Here is a 21,218-nt window from a genome sequence, read left to right as displayed (position 1 = left end):
TTCCATCTAAGATGAGGACATGGGTACCAAGCTTGGGACTTAGTCACTGAAAGACCTCATTCCAGCAGGACCATGGCTGTGACACCTACAGGATGAAGCAGAGTAAGAGGCAAAGGGACATTCACATCATCCAACATCCTATCACACTGATTTGTCTGTCTCCTTCCAGCAGAAGGTCATCTTCATAAAGGAAGGGACTTTTATCTGTTTTTGTTGACTTCTATGTCCCGAGTGCCAGACACATGTCCTGCCTACAATGGGGGACCCACCAACATGCATTGCATGAACCTCTGAGAATGTTCTGCTTACCTGGTTTCATTTTTTATTCTCCAGCCATCCCGACACTTGTGAAACCAGAGCTCTTGGCCAGGGGATATGCGGGTGTTCTCGAGATCTTCTGCACAAAAAGTCAATCTAGTAGGAAAAAGAAACCACTGATGTAGCCAAAACTCTAGGGGTAGGTACATGGCTGTGCAACAGCCCTATGTTGCTTTCTGGACCTGAGGCAGATGGAATAAGGAGAAAAGAGAAGTTTTTATCATGTGACCCCTGACTCAAGACCCTTCAGGACTCCCCACTGCCGCTACAAGCACGCTAAAAGGGTCTCACTTTGATGTCTCCCATGATTCAGCTCATGCAGACTTTAATCACACCCCTTCCACCCTCTTCCTTCTGTCTGTCCAAAAGCTTGCCTGCCTACCAAGGCATATCCTCTCTGAAGCCTCCCTGATTGCCCGAGACCTTATTAATCTAACCCTCCATTGACCTTCCAATTTCATAAATAGGCACATCCTTATATAAATGTTGCTTTTGTTATTGTCATTACTTCTTATGGCATGGAGTTAATAATGAAAGCTTTAGCTCATTTTAACACATTATATCTTGCCTTGAATAGCTTGTGGATTCTTGCATCCATGGTGGACTATAAACTCCTTGAACAGAGGAACTCCAGGTCCCTCCAGCATGGTGTCCAGAAATACCCATTGAAAAGTGTAACTGGAACTCAGCTGTGAGTTAATATCAAAGATTCAAGAAGTAGACAACCAAGATCACAGGAAGAATCAGTGATCTAATAATCGTTTCAACTGTAACTTACAGCCCAACCATGTGGGCTGCCCCAGCTTCAGTGGTGTGTGGACAGCATGACCTCATGACCAATAGACATGTGGTACAACTGACCGTGATGCTTACCAGCAGGACAAAAGCCACATTTCCGAGCAGCTTTCAGAACCTTTGCCAGGAAGTCCAAACAGCCCATAAACACCCGCAACACTCACAATCAGGAAATACAAATGAAAACAACAGTCGGGGACCAATTCACACTCAACGGAATAGCAAGAATGTCCACCAAAGATAGATGAGGAGGAGGGGGAAAAGGAAGCTCTTACTCTGTGGACAAGATTAAAAATTTGTCCAACCACTTTCGAGAGGGATTTAATAATATCCAGTCCAGTTGGAGAATACATATACTATAACCCAGTGATTCAACATGCCCCAAAGAAGCCCTCACACACGTACACAAGGAAGAGGTCCCAGGATGTTCGTCTCAGCACTATTTGTAACTGCAAAAAAGTAGCAACAACTTAAATATTCAGCAGAACAATGGTGAAACTATTGTTTGTGCAATGGCAGTTTACATACAGGAGTTGAATGTGAATAGACCAGATCTGTATGCATTGGATAAATCTCATAAACTATGTTAAATGGAGAAAAGCAACTTTTAAAGGAATATGTCCACTCATGTAAACTTCAGAAGCAACCAAAACAATTCTATAGGTTGTTTATGGATACAAACAGAAGTAGTGAAAGTATAAAAATCATGAAGAGGAAAACACAGTAACATTAGTTAATGTTGGAAGATCAGTACATTTGGTTTGAAATGGGAGGAGTCGGACAGGGGAGGGGCACAAAGGGGCTTCAGCTTTATCTGTAATGTTTTACTGTTTAAAATCTTATATCTGAAACCAATATGAAAATGGTTTACAGTTATTAAGTCTCAGTGATTTATTAAATTTGAAATATTTTATAAAAATGATCATCTTTCTGCTACCACACATCTTTCTGGTACAGGCTGCACTTATAAGCACCGAGAGAAGGAAAAAGACATGCAATTATCTAGACCACAGCCTTCATACTAACAGCTCCCCTCAGCTGGCACCCACCCCTGCCACATACACACCAGTGCACAGGTCTTTAGACCAGAATCACTCAGACAAGAACCTAAGCCTCCACCCTCTGCATGGCCAAGCTGCACCATAGGTGGTGGATGGAAACGGGATGCAGGAAGAACTGTAATGGAGAAAGTGCCAGAAGAGATAGAAAGAGGGTGGAGCCTTCTTCCCAACATCCCAAGGCTGGCAGTGACCTCCCGGAGGTCTGCTGAAGGATTTGGCCAAGGAAACCCTCCTCTCTTGACAAAGGTCTTCCGGGCTTCCTGGCTCCCACTTAGAAGCTGCTCCAAGAGTCAAGCCGTGTTTTAGTGGCTGATTCAGGGGTGGATTTTTCGTGTTAGGCTTGGTTAACAGACGTGGGGAAACTGCCAGCTGGCGTGGCACAGAGGAATCTGTTACTTGACGTTAGTGCCCCACCCATGTCCTTGAGTCAGAGCCTCCCAAGGAGAGGTATAATGCTCTGAAAATTGGATGCAAGGGAAGCCAGGACTCCCACAGACCTCATGCATGCAGGCTCCCTAAACTGGACAGTCTGGTTTGCTCTGGACAGGAGCAAGCAAAGGCTTTTGGTTGCATGGGCCCCAGAGCAAACAAATTAACAAGGCAGCATTCCTAAAGGGCCCTGTCCAGGAGAAGCCCTCTTCCTCCGGGCCAGCACAGGGCTTGGCAAACGGAACAAGGGCTGGATTCCAGCCCCCGCTTGCCAACCCCTCTCAGCCCAGGGCCTGCGATCAGGGCACAAGCTGCACAACAGTTGACAGAGGCCTTGATCTGGAATTCAGTTTTCCTCGCAAAGGGTTTGCGGTTTTGCCCATGTACTCTGGATACGGAAAGATGGAAGGTGTACGCTTAGCAAAGGAAAGGATGCTGCAGAGACACACGCCTTCTGCTGACCATGGACGCAGAACAGGGAAAGGGTCGTGAGGCACTTACTTCCTCTGGGTTTCCCCAGATTTGACCCGGATGCGTCTGATATTCAGCTCTTGCTCAGACCTGCGGGGCTGAGACAGGTAGCTGCGAAGCTCTTTCCACAGGTTGTACCAGGACTGAGAAGTCCTCTCCCAGGTGAGTTTGATCTTCAGGAGGTCTCCCAAGTCCTCCTCGGTGTAGACCAGGAAGGTGTTGGTGGCATTCAGCCCGATCTGCTCCACTCTGCAAAGGGAGAGGGAAGCTGGTCTCAGTCCCCCCGCCACCTGGAAAACTGCAGCACCGTGGGGGTTGATGCAATGGCAGCATCTGCCCCACTCGGATTGGAGAGAAATGCACAAGAGGTCCCCCCTACGTCCTCCACATCCCACCAGCAGGACCAGGATGGAAACTCAGCTGTGCTCCACACGGGCAGAGAGATCATGTTGCCCACGGTACCCCAAACCATTCCTGAGCATCCCCCCATTCATGCTACTTCCTGGGGGGACAAGACCAGGAAAGAACAGAAGTGAGAAAGGGCAAAGAAGTCACATCCCCACTCAGCAGTGCCTCCTCCTCTCAGCCCACAGGCATCCATCTCCCTCGAAACTCTCAGCCCCTCTTGCCTCTCCCTCTCACGTGGCACTTGGGGGAGCCTGTCTCACCCCATCTGTGTGCATGAGTGTGTGCGTACAAGCCTGTTCCTCCCGCTAGAGCCCCAGCCCTGAGAGCGAGTATTCTGATGACGTTACTTTGCACGCCCAGCATTACTCAGGGTGGCGCTTTGCACCTTACAAGTGCTCAACATGTACAGATCACCGTGTGCCCCTCCCACAGATCATTAGAAACATGCCAGGGCTGATGTTTATCAAGTTCCAAATTTCCTAAAGCCTCAGGAATCAGGCGTTCTCTGAAATGAAACAGCAGTTTCTGCCCAGCTGATCCAGCAGATTCTCACGCTGCTGATTCATCCCAGGAGCTGCCCTCCCAGAAATTTTCTGAGTCAAGGGCTAGGTGGAGGGTGTGAGGCAGGAGAGGAACCACACAGCTCCTCCCTGGCACTCAGACTAGCTCCTCTGCACTTGTTCATCTGGCACACAGAGAGCTCCTGCGCTCTCTCTACTTTTCAAACCAACTAGTTCTCTGTCCTGAACTCAGCAAAGGAAACCTGTGACTTACATTTCCAAAGGCAGAATCTGGGAGTCTGCATTGGTGCCATAAATGGTGACATAAAAGGTGGGCTCGATTTCTCCCATGTTCTTGTAGCTGAAGACATGGATTTTCATCTGATAATGGTAAACTGCAGAGACAGCAGAACAAAGACATTTGTGAGCCTTGCTTGTCATCTTAGGGCACCCTGACCAAAACTGAGTCACCCAGCACAGTGAGTTGTTTGTTTTTTTTTTTGCGGTACGCAGGCCTCTCACTCTTGTGGCCTCTCCCATTGCGGAGCACAGGCTCCGGACGCTCAGGCTCAGCGGCCATGGCTCACGGGCCCAGCCGCTCCGCGGCATGTGGGATCTTCCCGGACCGGAGCACGAACCCACATCCCCTGCATCGGCAGGCGGACTCAACCACTGCGCCACCAGGGAAGCCCGAGCACAGTGAGTTTATAGGGACTCTCATCCTTTTGGTCCAGCCCAGCCTCTAGCCTCCCTTTGATCTCATTCTGTCCAATGACCTAAGAGGTCACTGCAGTATAGAAGAAGGAGCCCTGAACTTGGGGTTTGGGGGACCTTTGGGGGATGCTGACCTAGATGCTTTCTAGCTGTGTGACCTTGAATTAAGGACCAAGGTATTAACTTCTTGAGCCTCAACTTCCACCCACAATACCCACAAAACCTTACGGTTTTATAACATGCTATAAAGATGCGAGATATCATTTTGATCCCGTTAGTCCTATCACAGATTATTTTGATGATCAAATGAGAAAACAAATATGAAACAGCTTTGAAAAGCTAAATGCAAGATAGAAATTTAAGATAGCGATATTGTGATCATAGAGTGATGATTCACATCACAAAAGGAGTCCCCATCATTTATTTTTAAAGATTTACTTTCCTAGGCATACACAATTTAATGTGATTTGCAGTTATTTGATTTAACTTCCGGAATGTGCCTGTCTACAATGTGGTATTCAGAAGGAGGAAAAAGGTCCTTCCCCAGGGCAATGCAGGTTTGGATGAAGGTTACCTCTGAAAGGCATGCCTGCCCGGGTTTTTAGGTACATTTTGCTGTTCCTCTTGTTCCTCATTTTCTTGGCATTGTAGCCAATGCTATTACAACGGTTCTTCCGGCAACTGAGGCAGATCCCCTTTTTGAAGCGGTTGGAGTCCGTGCACTGGAATGCGAAGCTCGGCTTGTCCTGATTCACCAGGGAGTCGACAAAGAGGTGTACTGCCCGCTCGTGCTCGCATCTCACCACCTCTGCAATTGCTGGGGGAGAGAGAGACGGAGACCATCAGGATGAGCTGCTTCTAGGTGATCCGCCCACTCCATCAGTAAGTACTGTACACTTCATCAGAAATAACTGCTTTTCATGTCGCTGTTAGTATGCTTGTTTGTGTCATTCTTAATGCATGCCCAGTGATACGCTGTCTTTAGAACTGAAAGCCAGGCCTGCCACCAAACTGCTTGCCCTCCGGGTGGGAAGACAGCACTGATACACATGAAGCAATAAAGAGCAAGAGAGTGCATAGGACAGGCACTAAACAGGGTGATGGAGACCAGTTGTGCAGTAAGAGTCACTAAGTCCCGATAGAGTCATGCGGTCACAAAATGCTGGAAATGGATCAGATGCTAAACATCATCTAGTCCGGGGCTCAGCAAACTGCACCTTGCAGGCTGGCCCCATGTTAGTAAAGTTTTATTGGAACATAGCCACACGCATTCATTTACCTATTGTCTCTGGCTGCCTCCATGCTACGGTAGCAGAGTGGAGTTGTTGAAACAGAGACTGTATGGCTTGCAAAGCCGGAAATATTTACTAGCTGACTCTTTAAGAAAATGTTTGCCGGGCTTCCATGGTGGCGCAGTGGTTGAGAATCCACCTGCAAATGCAGGGGACACAGGTTTGATCCCTGGTCTGGGAAGATCCCACATGTCATGGAGCAACAGAGCCCATGCACCACAACTACTGAGCCTGCACTCTAGAGCCAGTGTGCCACAACTACCGAGCCTGCGTGCTGCAACTAGAGAAAGCTCACAAGTGCAGCAACGAAGACCCAAAGCAGCCAAAAATAAATAAACAAAATAAATAAGTTTATAAAAAAAAAACTTAAAAAGAAAAAGGAAAGAAAATGTTTGCCAACCTCATTCTAGTCCAATACTTTCAGTTGTAGATTATGGGCCCAAATGCCCTTAGAGGTGAAGTCATTTGCTCAGGGTCACAGAGTCAGTTGGTTGCAGATTAGGAGTATAATTTGGATTTTTCTGACCCGCAGTAATCATTATTTCTTGTAACCAGAGGCTAAAGCCAATAGTTCCAGTAAATCCTTGGACCTTAAGAAAAATTTGGCAAAGCTCCCCTTCCCCTTCCTGATTAACATCACCAGGCTTAAGAAATGCCAACATCTGATCTCCCTGAGGCAGGGCTGAACTCCCCTTGCATGAACCCCCAAGCCCCGCAGGGGCTCCTTGGATGTTATCACCTTAGGAGAGGGCAACTTAAGACTGAGTGACAGCATGGACATCCCAAGAGCAGAGCATCACAGTGGAGGGAACCAACTGGGGCCAAGACTTTGAAATGCTGCCAGGATGCAAGGCCGTGAGCAAATGAGAAACCAAGCACATCAGTTTCAGCAGCAAACTCACTTCAGCCCAAGACTGCTGGGAATAGGCTTAGGCATTCAGGAAGACAGATTATAAGTGAATGGAGGAAGAATCTTGATTTTATTTCTTTAAAATGTTACCAAAAATTAAATTATAGTACTTCCATGCTAAAGAATATTATATAGCCTTTTAAAAGAATAAGGTAAGTAGATATATGTACTCTGATGTCTAAGAATGCCCATAATATATATTAGGACTGAAAAAGCAAAGTTGCAGAACAATGTGATTTTGAAAAATATCACACACACACACACACACACACACACAAATAACTTTGCAAAGCAGTAAGAGTGGAAGGATACACACAACATGATCATATTGGCTACATCTGGAGAGTGAAAGGAGTAAGGTGTGGGAAATTAGGGGGTATTTTTACTTCTTGCTTTAGGCAATTTTATAATGCTTGATTATTTTCCTAACAAATATGTATTCCTTTTGTTATAAAAAGAAATTAATCAATAATAACTGTGGGGCTTCCCTGGTGGCGCAATGGTTGAGAGTCCGCCTGCCGATGCAGGGGACACGGGTTCGTGCCCCGGTCTGGAAAGATCCCACATGCCGTGGAGAGGCTGGGCCCGTGAGCCATGGTCGCTGAGCCTGCGCGTCCGGAGCCTGTGCTCCGCAACGGGAGAGACCACAACAGTGAGAGGCCCGTGTACCGCAAAAAAATAAAAATAAAAATAAAAAATAATAATAACTGTGACCTCAAAGCACAAGAAAGCAGAGCAGAGACCACAGGAAGGCTGTTAATAGGCTTGCAGGATGATGAACTGTAGAATAAACAGTGTTGAAGGACCACTAGGAGGTAGTGGGAATAATGAAACGGATGCTGTCGGGAGCACTAACAGCTCTGGCTGATTTAGGAGGAGATGCTATAATTGAGTCAAAACAAAAAATAAGGAACTCGGGGCTTCCCTGGTGGTGCAGTGGTTGAGGGTCCACCTGCCGATGCAGGGGACACGGGTTCGTGCCCCGGGTCCAGGAAGATCCCACTTGCCACGGAACTGCTGGGCCCGTGAGCCATGGCTGCTGGGCCTGTGCGTCCGGAGCCTGTGCTCCGCAATGGGAGAGGCCACAACAGTGAGAGGCCCGCGTACCACAAAAAAAATAAAATAAAATAAGGAACTCACTTCCATATGCAATTGACCCCAAGACATCGTTGAGTCCACAGCCCGGCTGGAAGTCACCTCCGTTGGGGTAGATGTCAATGTGACCCACGGGCATCTGAATCCCGATGCTCAAGCCAAAGGAGCGCGTGTAGGTGTGCAGGACATCCACGAAGTCTGCATCGTCAGGGGACAGCCTCTTGTGGATGTCAACCCCTTCAAACATGGGCCCAGCAGGATCCAAACCTACAGCAGAAGGGGGAGCCAAGACCAGCTGTGTCAGGTGCGCTAAGGCAGTGAGTCCTGATGGATAGCTAAGTCGGGGAGTATAAAATGAAGACATCCCCACCCTGGGAATCCTAAAGGGTGTGGTGCCTGCTGCAGAGGAACGTATGCTTTCTTCTGAAGCCTTCACCTGTCCTGACAACTCAGCTGACTCAGTAAACTGGCCACGAAGTTCAACTGACACGTGGATCTGAGGAACCGTGCACTGTCAGAACTGAAGCAGTTCTAGAGGCTTCCCTGGTGGCACAGTGGTTAAGAATCTGCCTGCGAGTGCAAGGAACACAGGTTCGATCCCTGGGCTGAGAAGATCCCACATGCCACAAAGCAATGAAGCCCGTGCGCCACAACTACTGAGCCCGCGTGCCACAGCTACTGAAGCCTGCACGCCTAGAGCCCGTGCTCCAAAACAAGAGAAGCCACCGCAATGGGAAGCCTGCACACCACAACGAAGAGTAGCCCCCGCTCACAAAACTAGAGAAAGCCTGCGTGCAGCAATGAAGACCCAATGCAGCCAAAAATAAATAAATTAAATTAATTAATGAGAAACAAGAAGAACTGAAGCAGTTCTAGAAAGAACTTGGGCTGGCTGAAACTAAGCCATTCATTCCATTTATTCTGTCTTAATTTTAGCAGAATTTTGACAGACTAACTAAGCTACCTACATCTTCAAGAGGGAAGACTCAGTCTCCCCAAACTGAGCTATTTGTATTTGGACTTACACTTCCCCTGCCTTCAGTTATGAATCAGGCCCAGGAGTGGGATGGCAAGAGGCGGGTACCCAAGGCACACTGAGCAGCCATATCTCAAGCCTCCAGAATTCCTCTCTTTTGCAGCCACAAGGAGAAAACCTTTTGTCTGCAAACTTTCTGTATCAAACGAACAAACAGCACTGCAGAGAGCACTGGTTCTCACATTTGAAACAGCACAAATATCTCTGGGGAGCTTCTTACAAATTTGGATTCCACCGTGTAGCTATGAAAAACTCTGGGAGGACGCACAAGCCCCAGGTCACCTGTGTGTATGTGTGTCGGGGGAGAAGGCAGGGAAGGCAACTGCAAAGATAGTGGCAGCAACAGAGACACTTTCACCATCTTGTATAATAGCTTGGGAACCACATGAGTGTAAAACCATTCAAAATAGAATTTGCAAAGCATAAAATGCAGATTCCCTGACCCCCAAGAGATTCTGATTGGTAGGTCTGGTGTAGAGCCCAGAAGCAGAGCTGATCCTAAAAATAAGTGGTCTGTGGACCAGATTCTGGAAACACTTCTCCATGCTTCAGTAGCATTTCGAAAATGAAATCTGAATGTCTTGATTCATACAGTTCTTGTGCGCTATTAAGGAGTAAGGGCTTGTCAAGGTAATACTAGCTACTATTACCAAGCTTAAGTAATTATGGGAGCTGGATTCATCCCAACCTAGAGCCCTGCAGACACAGAGAGAGGACCTGGAGAAAGTTAAGAAAAGATTATGTGCAGCAGAGGAAGGGGGTTTGTTTAGTCTAGAACAGTGGTTCTCAACTAGGAGGGATTTTGCTCCCGAGGGGACACTTGGTGACGTCTGGAGGCATCTTTGGTTGTCACAACTGGGGAAGAAGGAGAAAAGAAGCTGCTAGCATCAGGGGGTAGAGGCCAGGGATGCTGATACACATCCTGCAATGCACAGGTCACCTCCCACACAAGCATTATCTGGCCCCAAATGTGAATCGTTACTGAGGTTGAGAAACCTGGATCTAGAAACACCAAGGTAGGGAGGAGGTATGACCAAGAACAGAGCTGTGAAAGCAGGAGATGAGTAATAGAACAGTGTTTCCCGGACCCCAGTGCAGTGGAACAAGGGAGCACATCGTGAAGCTTGAGGGGGGTCATTTTAGGATAAACAAAAGGTAGAACTGTTGTCCAGAGTGGACAGCAAACTTGTGGAACTCGCTACTCATGAGAACTGGTAATGAATGATTAACACTCTGAAGTTGAGAAAAATGTATGAATGACAGTGGCAGAAAGGGAGCCCAGGCTGCCTGGGGGCTCATCTCTAGCCCAGGACCCAAAAGAAAGATGGCACAAAAACAGTGGCCTCCCGGAATAGCCCTGGATGACTCTTTTTAGGGACTGAATGGACACAGTACTGACACAGGTGGCCTCTCCCTGCCTCTCACTATGTCCTCTGGAGAAAAAAAAAAGAAGAGGAACATTCTGCTTTGCAGCCAATAAGAGAGGGGCTCTTGTGTCGGTGAACAAAAGTCTCCACCAGACAGTCAGTGCCATGGAAACCAAGCTGGGCTGGAGGAATGCAGGCAGCTGACGGGCTTCTGGAAAGGCAGGCTGGCAGGCAGGCTGAGCTTTCACCTCCCCAGACTGACCCCGCCTGACATGTAGCTAGGGCCCACCAACTCTGGGGAAAAGTTTCACAATTTACTTCTTAACTAGGAGTGAGAGGGTGAACGCATCCCCTCCAAAAAAAGAGATGATGGAGAACCACCTCTTCTTCCATTCAGTCAGACTCCCCCCAAGATGTTCTGTCCAGCAAATGGAATATACACATGCATGCACACGCACACACACCCTGTTGTGCACATGCATACACACAGGAAAACCTCCACCTTCTGGCCTGGCAGGGCGGAGGCTGCTGCGCTGTAACAGCTACTGTATCTCTCCTAGCAGGAGAGCGGCAGCATTGTGCAGTGGTGAGGTGCAGGTTCTGGAATCTGATGGCCTGGGTTTGAATCCCAGCTCTGCTACTCAGGATGTGAGATATCATTAAAGTACATACTGAGTCCTATTTTCCCCATCTGTAAAATGAAGCCCAAGGACCCTTTTGCCTGGATGCTATGTGGCTTACATATGGCATAAAATACCTGTCACACATTGAGTACTTGACATTAGGTAGCATCTAGCCCATAGCCTGCAGGATGGACACTTAGTTCATATCTCTTGAATGAATGAACAGATCTGCTTGCTTATTTATTTATAACTAACAAGACACAAGTTCAATTAGAAATATATGACCTCTTCCCTAATATGTCACGGAATTCCCTCAGAAGCCTAAGAGGATAAAACTTTAGCAAACCTCAGTCCACAGCTCTCTGGTCCAAACAAGACTGGGGTTCAGGTACCTCCTGCAGGTCCAGGCTAAGGACCCCTGCTGGCCCCTGTACAGCGGCATCACTGGCCTCTGCCCCACACAAGCTGCAGTCTCTGGTCCTCTTACCAGTCAGGACCACCTGGTTCCCAGACCCATGGGAAGTCTGAGGGGAGAGGAGAGGGCACAGGCCTCTCCCATCAGACATGCACAGCAGCATGCGTCAGGTCAGCCGGATACCCTCTGAGGTGCTGCCTGGCAACTGGACAGAGGCCACTCCTTCCTGTTATGTTCACCCCGGTCCCCTGCTCCACAGAGAGAGGCCGCAGAGAAGGGGCTGTGCTCAGGACATGCCGGCCCCAATGCTCTACGCAGACAGCCCAGAGCACTGATTAGCATTCTGCCGGCAAAGCCCGCATCTCAGCAGCTCCCACCCAGACAGGCAGGGGGAAAGAACTGGAACCCTCCTACTAGCCCCATCTCATTTCAGGTTTAGAAAGAGGGAGAGGGCGGATCTGCAGCTTGTCTTTGTTGCCAAGGACACTGGCCCTGGTGCTCTGGCAGGGGCCTTGTGTGTGCTGCAGTTTGAGCACAGCTGGCCGAGCTCTGCAACATCTTGCCCCTTGCTGGGGGCTAGGAGGAGGTGCTCAGCCAATAGAACCCCGAGGGGCTTGAGGCCCAACGGCTTTGCTCCAGCGATGGGTTAATGAGCAGTCATGTGTGGCCACATTGCCCGTTAGACAGTTCAGGCCCCGCATCTTGATAACCAAAAGTAAAGCTCTCAAGCTACGCTGAATCAAACAGTTGGATCTAAAGGAGTGTGTGTGTGTGTGCTCATTAGACTTAAGCCCAGGGACAATGATTTACGCAGGGCTACTAAACCTCACAAATGTATGTATTTTTAAATCTGCCCCACTGGCTTGTTGCTGAAACCAGAAACTCTACCTTTACTAAATCATTCTCTAGCTAAGGACTCCCTTCTACCTGAACCCTGTTTTCAAACGAAAACATTGCCAGGAAGGAGATGATTAACTCTTTTCTTCTGGGTGGCCAGTTAGGCCCTTAGTATGTTGGAGGTGAGGGAGAAGCTGGGAGGGAAAACAAATAAAAGAATGCTAACAGGGGGATAAAAATTCAGGGCAACAAATTTGCCATTAAGGACTTCCCTGGTTGCACAGTGGTTAAGAATCCTCCTGCCAATGCAGGGGACACAGGTTTGAGCCCTGGTCCGGGGAGATTCCACGTGCCACAGAGCAACCAAGCCCATGCACCGCACCTACTGGGCTCACATGCTGCAACTACTGAAGCCCACGCACCTAGAGCCCGTACTCCGCAACAAGAGAAGCCACCGCAATGAGAAGCCCGTGTACCGCAAAGAAGAGTAGCCCCCGCTCGCCGCAACTAGAGAAAGCCCGTGTGCAGCAACGAAGACCCAAGGCGGCCAAAAATTAATTAATTTAAAAATATATATATAATCTTAAAAAAAAATTTGCCATTAATTTTCTCCTAGAGGAGAGTATGTTTTCTGAGAGGCCCCTCAAATGGGGAAGAGAATCCTTTCCACTTTTCACAATCATTCAATGATTTAAATCAAACTCTCATATCAAAAGGTCACCAATTATTTGCCAAGGGGAAGGGGGGAGGGAAGGATTGGGAATTTGGGATTGGCAATTGCAAACTATTATATATAGGATGGATAAACGTCAAGGTCCTACTGTAGAGCACAGTGAACTGTATTCAATATCCCGTGATAAACCACAATGGAAAAGAATATGAAAAGAATATGTATATGTATAACTGAATCACTTTGCTGTAGAGCAGAAATTAACAAAACATTGTAAATCAACTACACTTCAATAAAATTTTTTTTAAAAAGGTCACCAATTCTGCCTATGGAATGTGTATCTCTCCAAATAAACTTGCTTTCACTTAAAAAAAAAAAAGCTCGCTAAGATGGAAAATTCAAATTTCTATCGACTACCTGGGTACCAAGAAAGGTAGCAGAAAGGTCTCTTTAATGACAACATTTAACCACTCATTCTAAACAGGTAATTATCACTAATAAATATGCCAACTAAACATGGGAAAGAGGCTGTTCGCGGATGAAATAGAAACCAGAGGCAGAATTCAAACCACAACCCATCTCTCATTCCTTGCCCTTGAGGTCCTGGCATTCTCATGGGCAGAGACTAGGAGTGAGTACCAGAAGCTTGCAGGCCTGGGCTCCACCCCAGTTCTGCCCTTGAGTCTTAGCTCTTTGCCTCTGGGTGTTTCCTCACCTGTTGCACTAGACCTGGTTTTCAAGCTGTGCTCCCTGGTGCTCTGGGACCCGGAAATTCCTCCAGAAAAGGGGGAGGCTCAAATAACAAGGTTAACACTACTTGCAAATACCCAGCTTTGACCAGAACACACCTTCTATCTGTTTTGTACATTGGGGACCTGCACATGTTCAATTTGAAAAAGGGCTCTGAGACTTTTTGGATATTTGAAAAGCCCTGGATTAGATGTTCTCCAGGTTTCTTCCAAGGCTAACCCTCTACGGCTCACTCCTGCTGCCTCTTAGGGAGCACTCTGGTTCAGGAAAGCCTGGTGGGTAGAGCAGCTGAGGGAGCTCCAGGATCAGCCACGAGTGAAGGGAGCAACACTTACCCGTGATTCTGCCCACCATGCCTTTCACGAAGTTGCCAGCATACCCGGCCACGTGAGCTCCAAGGCTGTAGCCAATCAAGTGAACATCCCCGAGAGAAAAATCCTCCTTCGCCTGCAGGAAGTCACAGAGGTGTGTGAGTGAAGAGTGTGGTCCTGAGCCCCAAGGCCACCAACAATTCAACAAGTCAATCACGTTGGGGAGACGCGGGAGGGGGGAGGCGGGGTGGCAGTGTGGAGCTCAAAGCCACCGGGCTCACTGGAGACTAAGCGTCAGCCACAGCCTGCAGCAGGGTGCTCCCTGCCCACCCTCTCAGGCCCATGAGCTGCCGATCTCCTCATTCCAAACCTGCCTGGGGCCCCAGATTTGAAGCATCAGACCCTGACAGGGCACTCAGCAGTGGGGGTGAGGAGGTGGCGATTTGACCCCATGGCTCAGGAATCAAGCTCGACAAAACAACCCAGGTAGAGGACTGAGGACTGTTCAAGACTGCTGACCAGAATTCTGCCAAAATTATTCAGATTCCATGGGCTTCTAAAAGGAAGCTCAGGCTGTAATTACCCAGATAATAGGGTCACTTAGCCAGTGTACCAGCCAGTGTACCCCTGCCTCCCATTAAGTCCACTGATCTCGGGTAAATCATTAACCTATAAAAAGTAAATATAAGGGCTTCCCTGGTGGCACAGTGGTTGACAGTCCACCTGCCAATGCAGGGGACACGGGTTCGTGCCCCGGTCCGGGAAGATCCCACATGCCGCGGAGCGGCTGGGCCCGTGAGCCATGGCCGCTGAGCCTGCGCGTCCGGAGCCTGTGCTCCGCAACGGGAGAGGCCACAACAGTGAGAGGCCCGCGTACCGCAAAAAAAAAAAAAGTAAATTTAAGACTTCAAGATCTGTTTTCCACATGTTATGCAAGGCACTAAGCTACATTGGTTTGAACCAACCCTCCGTACCCTCAGCCCAGCCACCCTTCAGAGGCCAGAGCAGACTTCAGTAGGTATTTAAGATTACAAACTGGTCCTGGCTTCTCAGGGCATCAGCAATTAATGAACCAAAAGGCAAATTTTCTTCCTGCAAGTAAAGTAAAAGGAAAAATCCAGAAATGTGTCAATAATTAGGAAGTTTTCTAAAAGTCCCAGCTTCCAAATATTTCAAGCAATACTTAATTCCGTAAAAACTGGAAGCTCAAAGATATTCTCAGACTCCTGAAGTTCACTGTAACTGACCTGTCTGACCTGTATTTGTTTTACAGTCTTAGAATTTTTAAAATAAATTTATTTATTTTATTTTTATTTATTTTTGGCTTCGTTGGGTCTTTGTTGCCGCGTGTGGGCTTTCTCTAATTGCGGCGAGAGGGGGCTACTCTTGGTTGCAGTGTGCGGGCTTCTCATCGCGGTGGCTTCTCTTGCGGCGGAGCACAGGCTCTAGGTGCATGGGCTTCAGTAGTTGTAGCACACGGGCTTCAGTAGTTGTGTCTCACGGGCTGTAGAGCGCAGGCTCAGTAGTTGTGGCCCACGGGCTTAATTGCTCCATGGCATGTGGGATCTTCCCGGACCAGGGCTCAAACCTGTGTCCCCTGAATTGGCAGGCAGATTCTTAACCACTGTGCCACCAGGGAAGCCCCTGACCTATATTTCTTAAAAGGGTTCAGGTTCAAGGTCCTGCTCGTAAAAGGAGATGACTCCCTTTGCTCCCGTTACCTGCAGCCAGTTGAGCATCCTGGCAACGCTGTGTCCCACCTCCCTTGTATGATTGACCGCGTCTGTGTAAAGCTGGTGAGCCAGCGGGAGCCAGTCCACCACCACGACGTTGGCTCCTTTCTCTCTTGTCTGCAGGGCTGACACGAGTTTGTACAGCCAGCTTTCAAACATGCCGCTCATCTGCAGAGAAAACAGGACTTTAAAAAAAATTCTTCTTCTGGGTTTCAGAAATCCTAATGAATATGGAATTCAGTTCCATGACCTTCTCCCCAGCCACTTCCAAAACGTTCACATTGCCTACCCAGGCATCAAACACTTGCACATGAGCCGGGCCAGCCACAGGCAGGATTGCTACATGGGTGATTGTCTTCCACTGCGCTTGACATCTCCAGTTTTTCCCATCAAAGATGTCAGAGCTGGTGTCCTCTGCTGCTGCCCCACTGACTGATAGGCCCCCTATGAGATATAAGTTGGTGGCGATGCTGGCCTGAGGTTAACCCAAGTCCCTGTCACAGTCAGGCAAGTAAGTGGCCTGGTCCATCATTCAAAGGCAGCTGAGAAGGGTTGCCCTGGCGAATTAGTTTCTTTCTCAGAGATGCAGGGAGATTCTGTCTCTTAGGCAAATGCAGAGTTAACAAATGACCCCTTCCCACAAGCCATCTCTGCCACCCTTTTTGACCCCAGAGTAGGGAAGATCTGTCCCTGGAATCCCAAATTAGAACTCAGAACACACGTTCCCACAGAAACAAAGTGTAAATGGTGACTAGGTCCAGTTGTAAACCCATCCACAAGTACCTTATTAGATAAATAGATTTTCTGTGCCTGGCCTGGGAATCCTAACGCTATTTACAATCTTGCTTCTATGGGAAACTGCTGTTCCAAGTTCCAAACAGATGATAAAAGAACTTTCTGGAATGCAACCCATTTGTAAGTTGCAGGCAGTTTGTATTTGCATTTTGACAGGGGGCCTTATAAAGGTTCAAATGCATAATTCTAATCCTAGGCTGTGGGGTGAGGATGGATGGCAGGCCCTTAATCATCCCTTCAATTACATTAGATATATAGGTGCCTACATACCACCCACCCCCACCAGGCCTGACCCCAACAGTTGGTGATAGACCTAAAGACCCAGAAAGCATGTAACGGATATGAATTTCTCATCATTAAGAGGCGGAATGTCCCCTCCCAAGTAGCCCAGGCAGAAACCTGCTCACTTAATAGTGCCATTTTCCTACAGACTGCCATTAGATGAATGAATAAATCCCTCGCTGGTCAAAAGCTTCTGAGGCTGAGTGTTAAAGCCCTTTTTTGTTGAAGTTCGTCATGGGCTTTTCAATGTGAATTGCTCAGCTAGGTCATATAAAGACTCCAGTGCCTTTAAACGGAGCCATCTCTATGCAAACAGGAGGGCACCATGCCAACCAGGGCCAGCCAGCCAGGCCAGCTGCCTCCTCACAGACTCTCTGAGCCAGTCAAGTTGCTTCAGTTCAGCTCAGCTCTTATGGAGGGATGGCCCCCGCGACGCAGTGGTTGACCAATGTAATTAAGCATAATTAGAGGGCCCCTTAAGAGCCAGTGGAGCTGGGCTGCTGCCCTCAGGAGAGCCACTTTCTGAAAGCCCGCTGTGTGCCAGTGTTAAATACCGCCCTGCTGGAGTCCAGATTGCCCCCTTAGCAAAGTGCCCATTACATTCTTCACAGCTGTCTGAAATACAAGCAGCCCACAAGAAAAGAGGGGGAGAGAGAGTGGAATCTGGAAGCACCAGTATTCTTTCTAATTGACCAAAACAAAGGAAACCAAATCTCCCGGAAAGCTGTCGAGCTCCCTCCCCCAGAGGCGGCTCACCGTCCATCCATGAATGATGAAAAAGGTTTTGGCTGTCATGTTGAAGCCACAGTCTTCTAAGGGCTGGCTGTGGCCAAAGGAGAGGTAGCATCCTTCGTGTTCTGGGTCCTCAGAGGTGCGGAGGTTAAATCTCACAGGGGGTTTGGCAGCAGCCGGTACAACCCTGGATTTGTTGAGTTCATCTGGGGAGAAATAACAGAGCAAGCGTATAACTAGCAGGCCTGGGTGGTGAGAGATCTAGGGTCTAGTTCTAATTCACTCTTGAGCAAATTACTTAACCCCACTGGGTTTCAGTTTTTACATCTGCTGAATGTTTCCTCCTCACCTCCCAGAAGAGTTGCGAAGATGTTATAAAAGGGACATCTCACCAATATTTGAGTATTAATTAGTCACTAGGATCAATTACTGTGAATCTGAAATAAGTCTCTCTTGCTTTTCTTTCTTCTTCCCCATCCAAACGAGTTCTCTTTCTTTCCCTCAAGTTACTAGTTTCAGAGTATGGGTCCTTAATGCTTTTCCTGAAATGCTTGGGACCAGTTGAGTTTCAGAATTCAGAAATTCTCAGATTTTAGAAAGGTATTATGGCATATATATATATATATATATATATATATATATAATATATTATTATATATATTATTATATAACACCCCCAGCAGGGTCTGGGGTATTCCCATTCATCAAACACACCAATAATATTTCTGCAGGGAAATACATAACTACTCACACTCAAGGGGAAAAAAAAAAAAGATTCTAAATACCCTCTTGTCGGTTCAGGTCAGTTTTTGCTGCCAAATGAGTAAGAGTTCAGGTCAGGTAAGGCCAGTTCTTGCTGCCAAACAAGTTACCAAACAGATTTTTCAATTTTCAAAGATTTTGGATTTTGGAATTGGCGGTAAGGAGCTGTTGACCTCTTATGCAATGGGCTTCCCTAATGCTCTCATCTCGATTTCAACACTTGCTCCAAAGACCTCATGCATCATCCTCAGTGCTCCTTGCAGCACCAGACATGTGCCAGACATGCTTCTAGTCGGTTGAATAAATTAAATAAGTTATTGAAGCCATGGAGAAGCTCATAAGAGCAGCAAAACCTCTCTTTTCAGCTCCACTGCACACACACAGTGCCGTCTAGGAGACGGCCCTACTACAAAACACAGCCCGTGTCACTCATGGTCCCTATGGCCTTTTAACACTAGGTACTGTCATCACCACACTATTTCAGAAGGTCCTAAATGAGCCTCATCTAGCATTCTTCCAACCATCCAGGATACCATCCCTTGATAACAGGCTAGGAAATTAGAAAATCAAACTGTCCGGTCACCCAGAAATCAAATGAAAAGGTACCAAATGACCATCCCAGGAGCTTCATTTATCCCAGAGTTAAAAAACAAATGGAGTCATGGAAAGAGAGACCAGAGTGGTGGACAGGTTGGTGGTGAAGCGGACAAGGGGGAGGACAGCAATGCACCAGATGTAAAAAGGGTAAGGTTCCAGAAAATGCGACTAAATATACATGAACAGAACTTTGTCATTTTGTCATTAAAGTAATGAACAAAAGCCCCAACTGACAGAAATTTGAACCACGGACATAACTCATTCAATATCTCCCAATTTCCACCCAGATAGCCACTCACAGAGACCAGGTGGGAAGTCCAGGAAAAAAGGAAAGGGAGTCTGCTGGCTTCCTGGCACCGACTTGTGGACAAACTCGCAAACTGACATAAAAGGTTCACCTGAGCAGCTGGCTCTCTCTGACACCACAGTTCTCTAGCTCATTTCTACTACTTCCAGCCTGAGTCACTTCAGCCTCTGGAACTTCATGATCGTCCTTCATCCGGATGTCCTCAGGCTCATTCTCTTACCTCCTCCAGTTCCTTGCTCAGGGGTCAGCTCCTCAGGGATGGAAGCCTGGTGCCAGGCTAACACTGCACCACCTTCTCCCACCAGCCCTCTGTACTTTCCTCCTCGGCTTTATTTTTTTCCATAACACTGAGCACTATTTATATATTTTAATTAGTTGACTAGCTGTTTTCCCACCACTGAAATGTAAGATCCACGGGGGTAGGGGTTTACACCCATTTTGTTCTCTGCTCTATCCCTCACTCCGAGAAGCATGCCTGGCAAACAAATACTTTTTTGAATGAACGAAATGGCCCCCAAATACTCAGAATCGCAGAACATAGAAGTTGGAAGGAATGCTAGCATTTTACAGGAGAGGAAGTAGAGATGCAACCTACCCTGGTTCAACTGCACTAGAGTTGGGAACATGTTAAATAAAACAAGTTTTTTTCCATTCATTCCAATGAACCTCCTGCATGCACATAAGCAACATGGACCAACATCATTTGACCCAACCTCAGCAGAATAGTAGAAGATGAACTAATAGTGTGCGGTTCAGAGGTTCCCCACTCTCCCCTGCTTCACTAATTGACTTGGTACTCCCGCTGGGTGACCCTACCCTCGCCCCTTGGGGCAGGTTCCTCCAGTAGAAAAGACTGCCACGCAGAACTCAGAAGAAAAGCTGGCAGCTGGGAGGAGGAGGAGGAGGAGGCCGGAGAGGTAGAAGAGAAAGAGCAAGGGCTGGAAAGCCTTGGGGAAGAGGAGGCCGGCAACCCGGGGAATAAGCCCAGCAGCTTCTCTGCACAAATTACTCACCTAAGATTTCCGGCAAGCACTACTCAAACCAGAGCCAGCTACCCTGATACCTTAACTTTCAAGTCACCTACACCGAGATTAAAAGGAAGGGCACCAGGTGATAGAGCTCTAACAAGCTTCTTGCCTCGAAAACCCCAGGCTCAAAGAGGAGGACAGGTTAAACAGCTGCTGGCAGCCAACTCTGCTGACTGGACAGCACCGAGCGGAGAACCGTATAACAAGGGGGTGGGGCGAGAGCGAGCGCGGGCGAGCCTGCGGCCTCTTGGATGCCTGGCTGGGGATGTCCTCGTCGGAAGCGCCCAGGAACAAGTGCTCTCCGAGGCTGATTAGGACCAAATGGACAGCGCAGGGGGTAAGGAAGGAGAATGACGCAGGATCGAGGAAGAAGGGTAGGCAAGACAGAGGGGAACCGGCACAGAAAAGAAGTTGTGGGGTGTTAATAAAAACAAGGACACGTTACCTTGCAGCCGACCCTCTGGACCAAGGGTTGCGGGACCTCCCGCGGCAAAGCAACAGTAAGCGCTCCAGAGGCAGAGCAGAAGACCGGAGTTTCTCATCCTTCCCGGCCACCACAGCCCCTTCCCCCAAACGGGACTTTTAGAAAGACCACAAAAAAAAAAAAAAAAGCCGCCTCTCGAACGATGTTTCCAGCAGTCCGAGCCCGTAAGACCCGAAGTGGGAAGGCTTCTCTCGACCAGAGAGAGTGGTGGCCTTAGACAGCTGCAGGTGGAGAAGGTGGAAAATGAAAACTTGGCTAAACTGAGCCACGGGGTGGTGCGGGGAGTGCGAAGATGCTCCAACCAGAACCAGATCTGCCCTCACCCGTGCCGCTCGCCCGGGAAGCCAGGGCTCGCCACTGTCACACCGCGAGCTCCCCGGCGAGGTAGTTTTTTAAACTATTGGAGTCATCTGACCCATCGCCAGATGGTGATTTGCATAATTTATTCCCGTCCCCGGACTCTGATTGGTCACACCTTCGCTGACGCCCGAACCAA

General features: G+C 48.1%; 1 protein-coding gene across 1 annotated transcript; it reads right to left on the bottom strand.

Moving 5' to 3' along the window:
• Positions 1-305: 305 nt before the first annotated feature.
• On the bottom strand, positions 306-20,786 carry LIPG (lipase G, endothelial type; the record flags this gene model as incomplete). Its single annotated transcript, XM_079717085.1, has 9 exons — positions 20,684-20,786; positions 17,569-17,750; positions 15,724-15,903; positions 14,027-14,138; positions 8,039-8,260; positions 5,271-5,513; positions 4,257-4,377; positions 3,105-3,323; positions 306-414 (listed from the first exon to the last, which is right to left on the bottom strand). The coding sequence occupies exons 1-9, from the start codon at positions 20,778-20,780 to the stop codon at positions 306-308; spliced, it is 1,485 nt and encodes a 494-aa protein (XP_079573211.1). The 5' UTR covers positions 20,781-20,786.
• Positions 20,787-21,218: the final 432 nt, after the last annotated feature.

Source organism: Hyperoodon ampullatus (genome assembly GCF_949752795.1).
Source record: "Hyperoodon ampullatus genome assembly, chromosome: 13".
Classification (NCBI taxonomy): Eukaryota; Metazoa; Chordata; class Mammalia; order Artiodactyla; family Ziphiidae; genus Hyperoodon; species Hyperoodon ampullatus.
The sequence above is the reverse complement of the archived record's forward strand: the minus strand, read 5'-3'. Positions and strand labels throughout refer to the sequence as shown.